The sequence below is a fragment of the Herpailurus yagouaroundi genome, unplaced genomic scaffold (assembly GCF_014898765.1).
Source record: "Herpailurus yagouaroundi ecotype Mexico unplaced genomic scaffold, PumYag 569, whole genome shotgun sequence".
Lineage (NCBI taxonomy): Eukaryota > Metazoa > Chordata > Mammalia > Carnivora > Felidae > Herpailurus > Herpailurus yagouaroundi.
The window spans coordinates 1,842,152-1,854,186 of record NW_024412786.1 but is presented as its reverse complement, the minus strand read 5'-3'; the positions used below and the strand labels follow the sequence as shown (position 1 = coordinate 1,854,186).

The window sequence follows — 12,035 nt, the reverse complement described above, 5'->3', positions numbered from 1 at the left end:
CGCCGCCCCGCGCCGGCTCCGCGGCTCCGCAGCTCACGACCGCCCGCCCGCCGGCCCGCCCGGCGCCGGGCAATGGCGCTGCTGCGGGACGTGTCGCTGCAGGATCCGCGGGACCGCTTCGAGCTGCTGCAGCGCGTGGGGGCCGGGACCTATGGCGACGTCTACAAGGTGCGCCGGGCAACCGGACGGGCGGGAGAGCGGCGAGGAGGGTGCAGGCTCTGCGCACTACCGCGGGATCCAGCCCCCAGCCCCGCCCCCTCCTCATCCCGCTTCACCTCCTCCGCCCCTGCAGGCCCGAGACACGGTCACGTCCGAACTGGCCGCGGTCAAGATAGTCAAGGTAGACCCAGGTGAGGGCCTGGAGGCAGGGCCTCTGCGCTGGTGGGAGGGCATAGCGCCTGGTGGCGCTGAGAGTTGACCCCCTGAGAGACAGGCCCCAGGAGGTGCTGCCACTTGGGATCTGTCTGGCCCGGATATGCCCATTTTGCAGATGAGGGCACTGAGTTAGAGCAACCCCCATGCGCCCTCCCCCCATGATGCCCTGTGCTCCCCAGGGGACGACACCAGCTCCCTCCAGCAGGAAATCACCATCCTGCGTGAGTGCCGTCACCCCAATGTGGTGGCCTACATTGGCAGCTACCTCAGGTGAGGCTGTTTTATCCCCTTGCCTACCCTCAGGCAGCCCCCATGTGGCCCTGCCACGTGCCCACCCAGGTTCTGTGCCCTCGCAGGAATGACCGCTTGTGGATCTGCATGGAGTTCTGCGGAGGGGGGTCCCTGCAGGAGATCTACCACGGTGAGGGCCAGGACTCCAGGCCCCAGAGGGCCACAAGCCTTTCCCCAACTCCCTCTTCCCCAACGTGGGGCAGGAGAGGAGAGCTGGGGTCCTGGAGCTAGGCCCTTCTCCACTCCTAACTGGCTGTGTGACCTTGACAGAAATGGTGTCCTTTTCTGGGCTCTGAATCCCAGACTGTACAGGGACGGGATAAGGACAACACCTCTTTCACCCAGCAGTGCCTGCTGCTTCCCCCACACAGGGTGGCCTAGCAAGGTCAGCTTCTCCTCCAGACCTCCATGCCAGCCTTCACCCCTTCCATTTCAGCCACCGGGCCCCTGGAGGAACGACAGATTGCCTATGTCTGCCGGGAGGCACTGAAGGTAGCTGGGCCCATAAGGCTGTTCACGTTCCTGGTCCCCAGGAGTTACGGGCAGGGAGACTGGCTGCCCTGTGGGTGTGTTGGGGGGGGGGGGGTCCGGGGGGGGGTGGGTGGGTGGAGTACTTCAGGCAGGGCTGGCCCGAGGGGCTGTGGGTCCTGGGGGGAAAGGGGCCCCAGCCCTGTTGCCGGAAGCAGCACATTTCCCTCTTGGCTCAGCCACTTCCTGTTTGGGGAGAGGGGAGGAGGAAGCTGCTTGGGTGGGGGGCCCCAGTCCTGAGAGGGGGCTCAGGAGAGGTGGGATAGTGCTGGGTGGCTGCTCTCAGGAGCTCCTTTTTGTCCCCAGGGGCTACACCACTTGCATTCTCAGGGGAAGATCCACAGAGACATCAAGGTAGGGGTCTGGCCCAGGGCATCGTGGGAGGCAGGAGGAGGCTCTTGGGGGCACCAGACGGGATTCTCTCTCCTCCATTCCCACAGGGAGCCAATCTTCTCCTCACCCTCCAGGGAGATGTCAAGCTGGGTCAGTACCCCGGGGAAACAATCAGGGTGAGGGTTCTGTGGGAGCTCGTGGAGGCTTAGAGTCTGCGTTCAGGTGCTGGGTGTCCTTGAGCAAGTCACTTTACCACTTAACCCTCGGTTTCCCCGTTGAGACAGTAGACGAGCCCTCCTTCCCTGCCAGAAGTTGGATGTGGTTGGGTCTTTATGGATTCTAACCTGGGGCCGCGCACTTGGTCAGGGGTAGGAGGTGGTTGACCCCTCCCGGAGGGGGACCTGGCCTTGCCTCGGACCTGTGGCAGTTGTGGCTGAACCTGGGCCACCTGCTCTCTGAACCCTTCAGGTGCATTCCGAGCCTGAGCCCTGGAGGTGGGTGGGGAGTGGTAGCCAGTGGGCGGATGGGAGTAGCTCTCTCTCCCCGCAGCCGACTTTGGGGTGGCAGGCGAGCTGACGGCATCTGTGGCTAAGAGGAGATCTTTCATTGGGACTCCTTACTGGTGAGGCTGTGCCTTGGGCTGGGGGGGGGGGGGGCGCCACAGGTGGGCACCTGGCCATCCCATCTGTGACCCTGCCTCTAGGATGGCCCCGGAGGTGGCCGCCGTGGAACGCAAAGGAGGCTACAACGAGCTATGTGACGTCTGGGCCCTGGGCATCACCGCCATCGAGCTGGGCGAGCTGCAGCCCCCTCTTTTCCATCTGCACCCCATGAGGTCCGCTGAACACTTACTTGCCCCTCGCCTGACCTCGAGGGCCCTGCTGACCTCGTCCCCTGACCTCGTGCTCTCCACAGGGCCCTGATGCTCATGTCGAAGAGTAGCTTCCAGCCGCCCAGGCTGCGAGACAAGACTCGCTGGTGAGGGCCCACACCCCCTGCTGGGGCCTCCTTTCCAGCAGTCTCCATGGGGGCGGAGAGCCTTCTGCCAACTCCCAGGGCACAGCCTGCGGAGCCCTGCCCTCAACAGCCTTTGTGGACCATCTGCGGGAGGGGCTTGAGCCCTGCCTCTGGGTCGGGGGACCCAGCCTGGGTCGGGAGGAAGGGCAGACGGTTAATGATGGGGGGGCTGCCGTGTCACGACGGCAGCATTGCTTAGGCCAGCCGCCCTTGGCCTCAGGCCGGCTCCTTCCTAGAGCAGACTCCCTCCTCTGGAGCGGTGGCAGGGGGCAGCTGGCAGGATGCTGCACGTGAGGGCTAACCTGGGTCTGGGGGCGGGGGGGCTCTTGTGCCCACTAGGACCCAGAATTTCCACCACTTCCTCAAGCTAGCCTTGACCAAGAACCCCAAGAAGAGGCCAACGGCAGAGAAGCTTCTGCAGGTGGGAGGCAGGGGCAGGGCAGGAGCCTGGATGCTTGAAAGCAGGGCCCTGGAGGTCAGGAACCAACCTGTGCCCCCCTCAATCTTCCAGCACCCATTCACAACCCAGCAGCTCCCTCGGGCTCTGCTCACACAGCTGCTGGACAAAGCCAATGACCCCCACCTCGGAACCCCTTCCCCTGAGGACTGTGATCTCGAGGTGAGTGAGCAGAGCTGGGGAATGGGTCCTGGCCTGGCGGTAAGAAGTGCGGAGGCGGTATGAGTCAGGGCCCTTTAACTTAAATGTTGCCAGCACCGAGAACTTTCCTCCAGGCAAGCCCGCCCATTAGAAGTCTTCCCTGGGCCCATCTTGCCCCCACCCCCCCCATACCTCCCCCCCTGATAAATTCCCCGCCCTTGGTTCAGGCTGACCTGACCTGTGTGATCTTTGGCCAGCCACTTGCCTGTCTGTGTCGGTTTTCTCATCTTTGAAAACGAGGGTGCCGTTTAATCTTGGGATCCTCTCAGAGGGTTGTGAAAACAAAACCCATCCGTGTGCAGAGAGCACTTGGTGCGAGGCGAGTGCCGGGTGTGTGTGTCGGCTGTTTGTGTTCTCTCTTAGGCTTATGACGTGTTTCCAGACACCATTCACTCCCGGGGTCAGCACGGCCCGGCCGAGAGGACCCCCTCAGAGATCCAGTGTGAGTCCGCTGGGAGGACTGTGTCTGTGGATTTGGTGGGGTGGGGGGCTGTGTGTGGGCATTTGGTGTGAGTGTCGGGGTCAGTCGGGAGCCCACCTTCCTAACTCGGGTACCCTGGGCCCCCCAGTTCACCAGGTGAAATTTGGTGCCCCGCGCAGGAAGGAAACGGACCCACTGAACGAGCCGGTGAGGGTCTGTTGCGGGAGGGGGGGGGGCATGGGCGGGGGGGGGGGGGGGGGGGGGGGCCGTCTCAGATTCCTGAAGCAGCAGCAGCCTGGTCCTCTGGCCGTGGAAAGCCCTGTGCAAGCAGGCTTGTCCCACCCAGGACAGCGAAGGCGGTGCAGGGGGAGGGGGACTTCTTCCCGGGCACAGGGACCATGCCTTTCTAACACGCGGGCCTGTCACAGACCCCCAGCCTCTCCTCCAGCTCTCTGCCGCGTCTGCATCCGAGCCTGGTCGTCCGACCCTACCTCTTGCCCTTGCGCCTCTCCGTCCCCTTCTCTGGCTGTCAGTCTCGCTGCCCGCCTCGCTCACAATTCGCTTGCCTGTTTCCGCGTCATTTTCTGTCTGTGCGTCCTGTCCTTCCCACAGTCTCTCCATCACCCGCCCACATAGCTTCTCTTGTCTCTGACTCTCTTTTGGTCTTTCTGACTCGGTTTCCCCGCAGTGGGAGGAGGAGTGGACGCTGCTGGGAAAGGAGGAGCTGAGTGGGTGAGTGAGGGAGAGGGAGGCTACAGGGAAGGGGGAGGGGCAGCAGAAAAGGCTGGCCTCTGACCTCATCCCCTCCTGCCCAGGAGCCTGCTACAGTCCGTCGAGGAGGCCCTGGAGGAAAGGTGAGGGGCTGGGCCCGAGAGGGTGGGGGGCAGCTGGACCCGGGGCCTGGTCACATCTCCCACCTTATGTCCCTCTGGTTCGTCCCCGACAGGAGCCTGACCATCCGGCCAGCCTCAGAACTCCAGGTATGGAGTGGGGGAGGGCCGGAGAGGGTGCAGCGGGGGTGGGTTACCGGTGACCCCCTAGCAGCCAGGCTCGGTCCCCTGACTCTCCTGCCAGGAGCTGGACTCCCCAGACGATGCCATGGGAACCATCAAGCGGGCCCCCTTCTTGGCGCCACCCCCTGCTGAGCCTCCAGCTGAAGACCCTCTGTCCAGCCCCCTGGGTGAGTCCAAGCTTGGGGGACCAGGAGATAGGCTCAGGGCGGGGCTAGAGCTGGAATTCACAGCCCTTCTGTGCCTGCAGGAACCCCACCCCCACCTCTCCCAGGCCCTAACAGCCCCCCACTGCTCCCCACTGCCTGGGCCACCATGAAGCACAGGGACGACCCTGAGGTGAGGGGGTGCTCCAGACGGGCTGGGAGGCTGGGAGGCTGGGGCTGTCGCCACGGCCCTGACTTCTTCCCTCCCTTCCAGAGATCGTCCTGCCACGGGCTCCCCCCCACCCCCAAGGTGCATGTAAGTGTCAGTCCCGCGGCCCTGCCACCCTGAAGCCCCCCTGCCTGCTGCCCCCTCTCCCCCCATCTTCTTCACCAGCCTCCTGCCTTCTCCCCAGATGGGCGCCTGCTTCTCCAAGGTCTTCAATGGCTGCCCCCTGCGGATCCACGCTGCTGTCACCTGGATTCACCCTGTCACCCGCGGTAGGCTGGGGCAGGGAGGAAGCAGGAGCCTGGGAACCCGCAGCTTGGACCAGGGGGCGTGACTGACCTCAGACCCTGTACCCAAACCCGCAGACCAGTTTCTGGTGGTGGGGGCCGAGGAAGGCATCTACACCCTCAACCTGCATGAACTGCACGAGGATACACTGGAGAAGGTGAGGCCCGGCTGGCTTTGGAGGGGAGAGGGCCTTGGGGGGCTTGGGGGGCTGACTCCCCGTCCGTCTGTCCGTCTGTCCGCTTGCGGCCCCTAGCTGATCTCACACCGCTGCACCTGGCTCTACTGCGTGAACAACGTGCTGCTGTCACTCTCAGGTACGGGGCGGGGCGGGGCGGGGCGGGGCGGGCAGGGGGCGGGGCCTGCACCCTGCCCGCCAACACTCTCTCAGCCCCTCTGTCCCTCCCCGGCAGGGAAATCCACGCACATCTGGGCGCATGACCTCCCGGGCCTGTTTGAGCAGCGACGACTACAGCAACAGGTTCCCCTCTCCATCCCCACCAACCGCCTCACGCAGCGCATCATCCCCAGGTCGGGGACCCGGGGGGGGGGTGCAGTGGGGTGGGCAGGGGGGGAGGCAGAGGGGCAGAGCCAGGGTCGAATAGGGCCCTGCACGGGACTGGTGACCTCAGGCGTGTCACTTTGCCTCTCTGAGCCCAGTTTCCTCGTCCATCAGCGTCGGTGCCCCCTCCCCTTGCCCTCAGGCCTGTTGGAAAGCAAGGGGACCACGGTGTTAGGGTGGGGCGCACTTGCTGTGTGCCTGGTCGTAGGCAGGGCTTGGAGACAACAAACCAAATGCATCTTTGACAGTCAGCCCCTGGCCCCCCTCAGTGACCCAGAGGGAGAGCCAGGAGGGGTGCAGGGGCCTCTGAGGGGCCAGCCACACGAGGGCCTGCAGTCGGAAAGCGCCCAGTGGGTGTCCAGGCAGATGAATTAGAGAACCGCCTTCGGGGAGGGGAGAGAACGTGCCAATGCACGTGGGTGACCTGGGGGAGCAGCCCGAGAGGAAGCTGCGTGGCTGGCAGAGCCCTGCCTTCGAGGCCAGGCCCAGGATCTGGGTTTGGTTCAACTGGCCGCGGCACCGTGAGCATTTTAGAAGGATCCCTCTGTATGTCGATCAGGACTCTTTCCGTAGTGGGCAAGGCAACTCACTGACTTAAGCATGGAAGGGCGGTTAGTGGTTCACGTGACTGAAAGTTCAGGAGAAGGGTTAGCTTCAGGTCCAGCTGGATCCAGGCTTACATGGCCTCGCCAGAAATCTGCCCGCGTCTCTTGGCTCTGCTGTCCTCTGTCACCTTCGTTCTCAGGTAGGCTTTCCTCTCCTCTGATGGATGCCCACGGTTCCAGGCCAGCGCTGCATTAGCTAACAGCCCTACGGTGCTAGAATCCCTGCTTCCAAGTAATTCCCACAAAGTCCGGGGACCAGTTCTCTTTGGTCTAGCTTAGGTTCATGCCCACTTATGAGCCTGTGGCTGTGGCCGTGGGATGAGGAGTTCGGGGGTGGGGGGGGGGGCAGGCCGGGGTCACGTGCTGTCTCCTAGTCATAGGGGTCAAGAAAGAGGGGCCCGTCAGACCGACGAAGGCTAGAGCCATCTGCCGGCTGTGCCGACGGCGGCAACAATGGGGCGGCCGGCGAGAGGGCACTTGGAGAGGAGGGCTGTGCAGTGGCCTGAGGCAGTGGGGCTTAGGCTGCAGGGCGGACAGACTTGAACCTTCTTCAGAAAGTGGGGCTGACGGGATCTGGGGCCTGACTGGAGTGAGCAGGAGGGAGAAGGAGGGACCGGGAGACCTCAGGGGAGTGGATGATGTTGTGTGTTTTCTGAGGTGTCCAGGGGGACGTCTGAGACAGAGTCCCTTTTTAGTCATTCAGTGAGTATCTGCTGAGTACCTAGTATGTGCCCGGGGGACTCTGTGAACTAGGGTTCTCTCCTCTTCCCCAGACTTTCTCGTCACGGGAGACCGACAGCAAACGACCGACGTAAGAAAGGTGCTCTGGGGTGCTGCACAGAGGGGAAGGTGGTACATGCAGAAGAGCAGGGATAAGTAGGGCCAGGAGGGGTGGGGCCTGGATTGGGGTTTTAAACAGGGTGGTCAGGAAGGCCGTGTGAGTAGAGGCTCAGAGCAAGCCTTGTTGTTACCTCTGGGGAAAGCATCTCAAGGGTGGGGGTAGGGGCAGTGCAAAGGCCCTGGGGCAGGAACAGGCCTGGCCTGTTTGAGGAAGGCAAGGAGACTGGTGGAGCCAGATGGGATGGAGCGTGGGGAAGATGATCTGGGAGGGCCCGGTAGCCACGGTGAGGCTTTTGGTTTTGACTCAGAGCAGCCTGAGCGCCACTGCAGAAGAGTCACACGGACTGAGGTTTTCAGGCGATCCCTCTAGCCGCTGTGTTGAGGATAGATTGAAGGGGTGAGGGGAAAGCAGGGAAGCCTGCCCGGAGGTTATTGTGATCATCAGGTGAGAGGTGACGGTGGCGGCGGGGCGGGGTGGGCCCGGGTAGAAGGGAAGGAGCCGAAAAGCGGCTAGATTCGGATTTCATTTTGGAAGTTGAATCAGCAGGATTTCCCGACAGTTGGTGGATGGGAGAGAAAGAGGAGTCAGGGAGGAGTCCAGGGTTGTTGGCCTGGGTGACGGGAAGGATAGAGCTGTCATCAGGCGTGGCTGGAGCAGGACTCGGTGTTGTCACGTGGCGTTTAAGGTGCATAAGCGGGGCCTTCGTTGGCCGTGGGCTAGGTGAGACTGAATTCGAGGAGGGGTCTGGGCTGTGGGCTTAGACGTCCCCCTGCCCAGGTGGGTGGCGGGAGCCGGTAGGGACAGGCCAGTGGCTACGCCCAGCTGGGAAGCCCGGGGCGCCGGCCCTTCCTGGAGCAAGCTCACTCATACGGCATCTGGAGCCCTGTGGCCCTGGGGCTTCCTGAGCTCAGTCCCCCAGCAAACCTCTGCTTTGTCCCAGGACCTGCAGGAAACAGGCCTGTCAGCACACCAGCGAGTCCCTGGCAGCTTTGGGTGTGTGTCTGGGAAACTACAGAATCGCAGTGTCCACTTGGAACGTAAAGAGCAGAGGGCCAGAGCTGTCTGCAGAAAACAACAAATACAAAAATATCCGCCTCTGTCCCATCCAAAGGCCGGGTGGGGAAGAGAGTAGAGTGAGGACAGAGGGACGGGGAGAGACGGGCACGGGCCGCCTCGGCGGGGTCCCCCTGCTGGCAGAGGGCCCAGACGGGCTGCTGGGAGAAGGTGGCAGGGCTGCGGACATGTAGCCCTGTCCCCCAGAGGAAGAAACAGGCTCAGAAGGTCCCCTGAGGGCTTGGGGGACAGCCGGTAAGCAGAGCAAAGACTCCACCTCTCCCCTGCCTCCAAGGCAGGCCCCCCCCCCCCCCCCCGCTGGTCCCTGTTGGTGTAGCTTCAGCTGAGGCAGCCGAGGGGAGGGCAGGGCAGGGCAGGGAGGGCAGGCCCGGCCGTTTGTTTGCGGTTTTCTTGCAAGTCTTAATCTCCTCGGGCCTCCCTGCCTTTCTGTGACACACGACATGTGTAGCGGGGACCGCCGTGAGCGCTCTGGCAGCCTAGCAGGGCTGGAGTCTCCAGCAGCTCCCTACCCCTCCACGTTACCCGCCCCCCCCCCCCCCACCATTCTACGGATGTGGAAGTTGAGGCAGGGGGGAGGTTAAGTGACTTGCCCACAGTTGCACAGTTAAAGGTACTTCTGTGATCCAAACCCGTGGACTGAACAGAGACACTGCAGGCTGTGGAGGGCGGTGCTAGAGCCACGGGACCGGCTTCTGCTCCTGTGCCCTCCACCGCTGTGTTACCCAGGCACATTGCTCTGCCTCTCTGAGCTTCGGTTTCTCACCTCCAGGGCCAGGAAAGCGATAGTCCCCGTTTCTTAGGGCTCCGTGGGGCCACGGCCATGGATGGCACCCATGACACGTGTCCTGCTTGTCACCCCTGCAGGCGCTTTGCCCTGTCCACCAAGATCCCAGACACCAAAGGCTGCCTGCAGTGTCGTGTGGGTAAGAGCTGGGCCGGGTGGGGCCAGGGAGGGCTGGGGTCCCAGGCACAGCCCGGGACCCACTGCCCACCTCTCTCACAGTGCGGAACCCCTACACGGGCAGCACCTTCCTGCTGGCCGCCCTGCCCGCCAGCCTGCTCCTGCTGCAGTGGTACGAGCCGCTGCAGAAGTTCCTGCTGCTGAAGGTGTGGGGCGGGCGGGTGAGGCCACGCCCCCCCCCCAGGGTGGGGGTGGTGGGCCTGGGGCGAGATGTGGAGACCTGAGCACCCCTGCCGCCCCCAGAACTTCTCCAGCCCCTTGCCCAGCCCGGCGGGGATGCTGGAGCCACTGGTGCTGGACGGGAAGGAGCTGCCGCAGGTGTGTGTGGGGGCTGAGGGCCCCGAGGGGCCCGGCTGCCGAGTTCTGTTCCATGTCCTGCCCCTGGAGGCCGGTCTGACGCCTGACGTCCTCATACCACCTGGTGAGCCGGAGGGCCCTTTGTGTGTGTGTGGGGGGGGGGGGGGACAGAGAGCTAGACAGTTGGCGAGAGAGAGAGATTGCGTGTTCCCTGCAGCGTATGGCTCCACGGGGACCAGCCTCCCTTCAGCTGGGCTTCCGTAAAAGATTTCATTAGACCAAAGGGCTCAGCAGCTAAGAGAACCCACCACTGCAGGGGCCTCAGACACGAGCCGTGTCATTCTTAGGCCTCACGACGGCCCGCGAGGTAGGCATCGTCATGCCTGTGTTACACATGAGGGAACTGAGGCTCCGAGATTTGTGGTCCCACAGTGATGGAGTCACACGGCGTGCTTCTCCTGACTCCGGACTCCCTGCCCTCCTCCCCGCCCCGGCTCCCTGGGACTCACCCCTGCCTCTGTGCGCCTGCAGGCGGGCCACTTTGCTACTCTGAGCCTCAGTTCCCCAGCCGTGCTGTGCGGGAACCCAGTGGGGCTGCTGGGGGGTTGAAATGTGGTTGTGGGGACAGCTGGCTCTAGCTGTCCGCCACGTCTTCCTCTTGGGGCCAGAGCGGGGCTGGTGGCTCAGCCAGGCCGTGTCTCCCTTGTCTGCCTGCAGAGGGGCTCCCGGGCACAGCCCAGCAGGTGATCCAGGTGGACAGGGACACAGTCCTAGTCTGCTTTGACCGTGAGTGCCCCTGAGGTCAGGGTTGGGGGCAGTGGAGGGGGTTAGGGGAGGCGAGGGAAGCCTTGTGAGTGGGGGTCTGCCCCCCCCAGAAGGGAACCACCTGGTCCCCACCCACCACCAGCCCTCTCCCTGCGCAGGCTGCGTGAGGATTGTGAACCTGCTGGGTGAGCCCACGGCCACGCTGGCGCCTGTGCTGACCTTTGACTTCCCCATTGAGACTGTGGGTGAGTGACAGATGACGACAGGGTGGGGGGGCGGATATCCCCAGTCTGGAGCAGGTGGTGTGGCCCAGGGGCCTGGGGCTGGGGGTGGGACGAGGAGGCAGGTGCCGCAGCCCCTCTCAAGGGCCACCGCGGTCTGTGAGGACCTCTGTGGCCCAAGTGTGGGCCCAGGGCGTGGCTGGGGGAACCCCAGTGTCCTCAGGGCAGGTGCAGGGCTCATGGCAGCTGTATTCCTCCTAGTGTGTCTGCAGGACAGCGTGCTGGCCTTCTGGAGCCACGGTATGCAAGGCCGAAGCCTGGACACCAACGAGGTGAGCGGAACCCGGGAACCTGGCCTCCCCTGACCTATCTGTCCCCACCTCTTAGGAGAAGACCTGCTGGGGTGGCCTCAGAGTCCCTTTCCTTCCCAGGTGACTCAGGAGATCACAGACGAGACAAGGATCTTTCGAGTGCTCGGGGCCCACAGGTAGGACGGGGCGCCTCCCCTTTAGAGGCCCCTGAGGCCGTATGGACATGCGCACAGGCCTCAGGCCCCTGCCTTGCTCACCTCCGGTTCTGTCTCCCCTCCAGAGATATCATCCTTGAGAGCATTCCCACGGACAACCCAGGGGCTCACAGCAACCTCTACATCCTCACGGGCCATCAGAGCAGTTACTGAGAGGGTCAGATCTGGCCGGTGGCATTCCGCCGTCCTGCCCCCAGGCCTTAGCGGCATTCCCCTTTAGGCAGTGGCGCCTCCCGGATCCGAGAGGCCCAGGCTCTGCTGGTCTGAAGGGCAGAAATAATTCTGAGAAGAGTTTCGGGGCTGTGGAGGGGAGGGGAGCCCACCCCAGGCCCCTGCGATGACTGGACCAGAGGAAGCTGCTGTCCCCTCCCCTACCCCCGTGGGCAACCCGGGCCCTGTGACAAGGGCCCCGGGCAGGGTGGGAGCAGGCCCGGGCCATCCATTCCATTTTGTTCCACGTGTCTTTTCCATTCTTCTTGCCAAGAGCCTGCCCCTGCCCCCTGTCCTGGGGAACATGGTTATTTAAAAGAGAGACTATATTGGTATTAAAGCTGGTTTGATTTTACTCCACTGATCCCTCTTTGTCGGGGGTTGGGGGGGAGAGCCGAGGAGGAGGACTGGGGAGGCTTCCTCTCCCTCCTCCCCCCCCCCCTCCCTCCTTCCCTCCAGCACATCTTTCTGTGGCACCAGGTGCTATGGGTGCCCCATGCAAGGGTGGGCCACCAGTGCTCTCTGGTGGTTCCCTTGGGGGGGGAGCCAGGCAGAGGTGGTGGAGAGGCCAGTGGCCCCGAAAGGCCTCTTAGGGGCACTGTCTTCCAGGGCTCCCTGCTCAGGATGAGCCCTCAGCTTTGTAATATGAGGCCTCTTTTACGGCCAAGGAATGATGCAGTTGG

At 63.5% G+C, this 12,035-nt stretch overlaps 1 protein-coding gene across 7 annotated transcripts; it reads left to right on the top strand.

The window, feature by feature from the left end:
• The first annotated feature begins 25 nt into the window (after window positions 1-25).
• Window positions 26-11,707, top strand: MAP4K2 (mitogen-activated protein kinase kinase kinase kinase 2). 7 transcript variants are annotated; one of them, XM_040466320.1, is made up of 32 exons: window positions 26-168; window positions 293-350; window positions 555-645; window positions 732-796; window positions 1,103-1,158; window positions 1,501-1,548; window positions 1,635-1,677; window positions 2,077-2,149; window positions 2,231-2,362; window positions 2,443-2,505; window positions 2,884-2,965; window positions 3,056-3,163; window positions 3,566-3,644; window positions 3,772-3,830; window positions 4,312-4,355; window positions 4,439-4,477; window positions 4,570-4,603; window positions 4,698-4,803; window positions 4,884-4,972; window positions 5,054-5,095; window positions 5,193-5,277; window positions 5,371-5,450; window positions 5,547-5,607; window positions 5,704-5,821; window positions 9,237-9,295; window positions 9,376-9,479; window positions 9,577-9,754; window positions 10,348-10,416; window positions 10,554-10,640; window positions 10,878-10,948; window positions 11,048-11,103; window positions 11,208-11,707. In XM_040466320.1, exons 1-32 carry the CDS (start codon window positions 73-75, stop codon window positions 11,293-11,295), a joined length of 2,463 nt encoding a protein of 820 aa, XP_040322254.1. In that variant the 5' UTR covers window positions 26-72; the 3' UTR covers window positions 11,296-11,707. The 7 variants fall into 7 exon arrangements, with proteins under 7 accessions (XP_040322254.1, XP_040322256.1, XP_040322255.1 ...); XM_040466322.1 differs by lacking the exon at window positions 732-796 and having other exon boundaries at window positions 293-340; XM_040466321.1 differs by lacking the exon at window positions 732-796 and having other exon boundaries at window positions 1,635-1,703.
• Window positions 11,708-12,035: the final 328 nt, after the last annotated feature.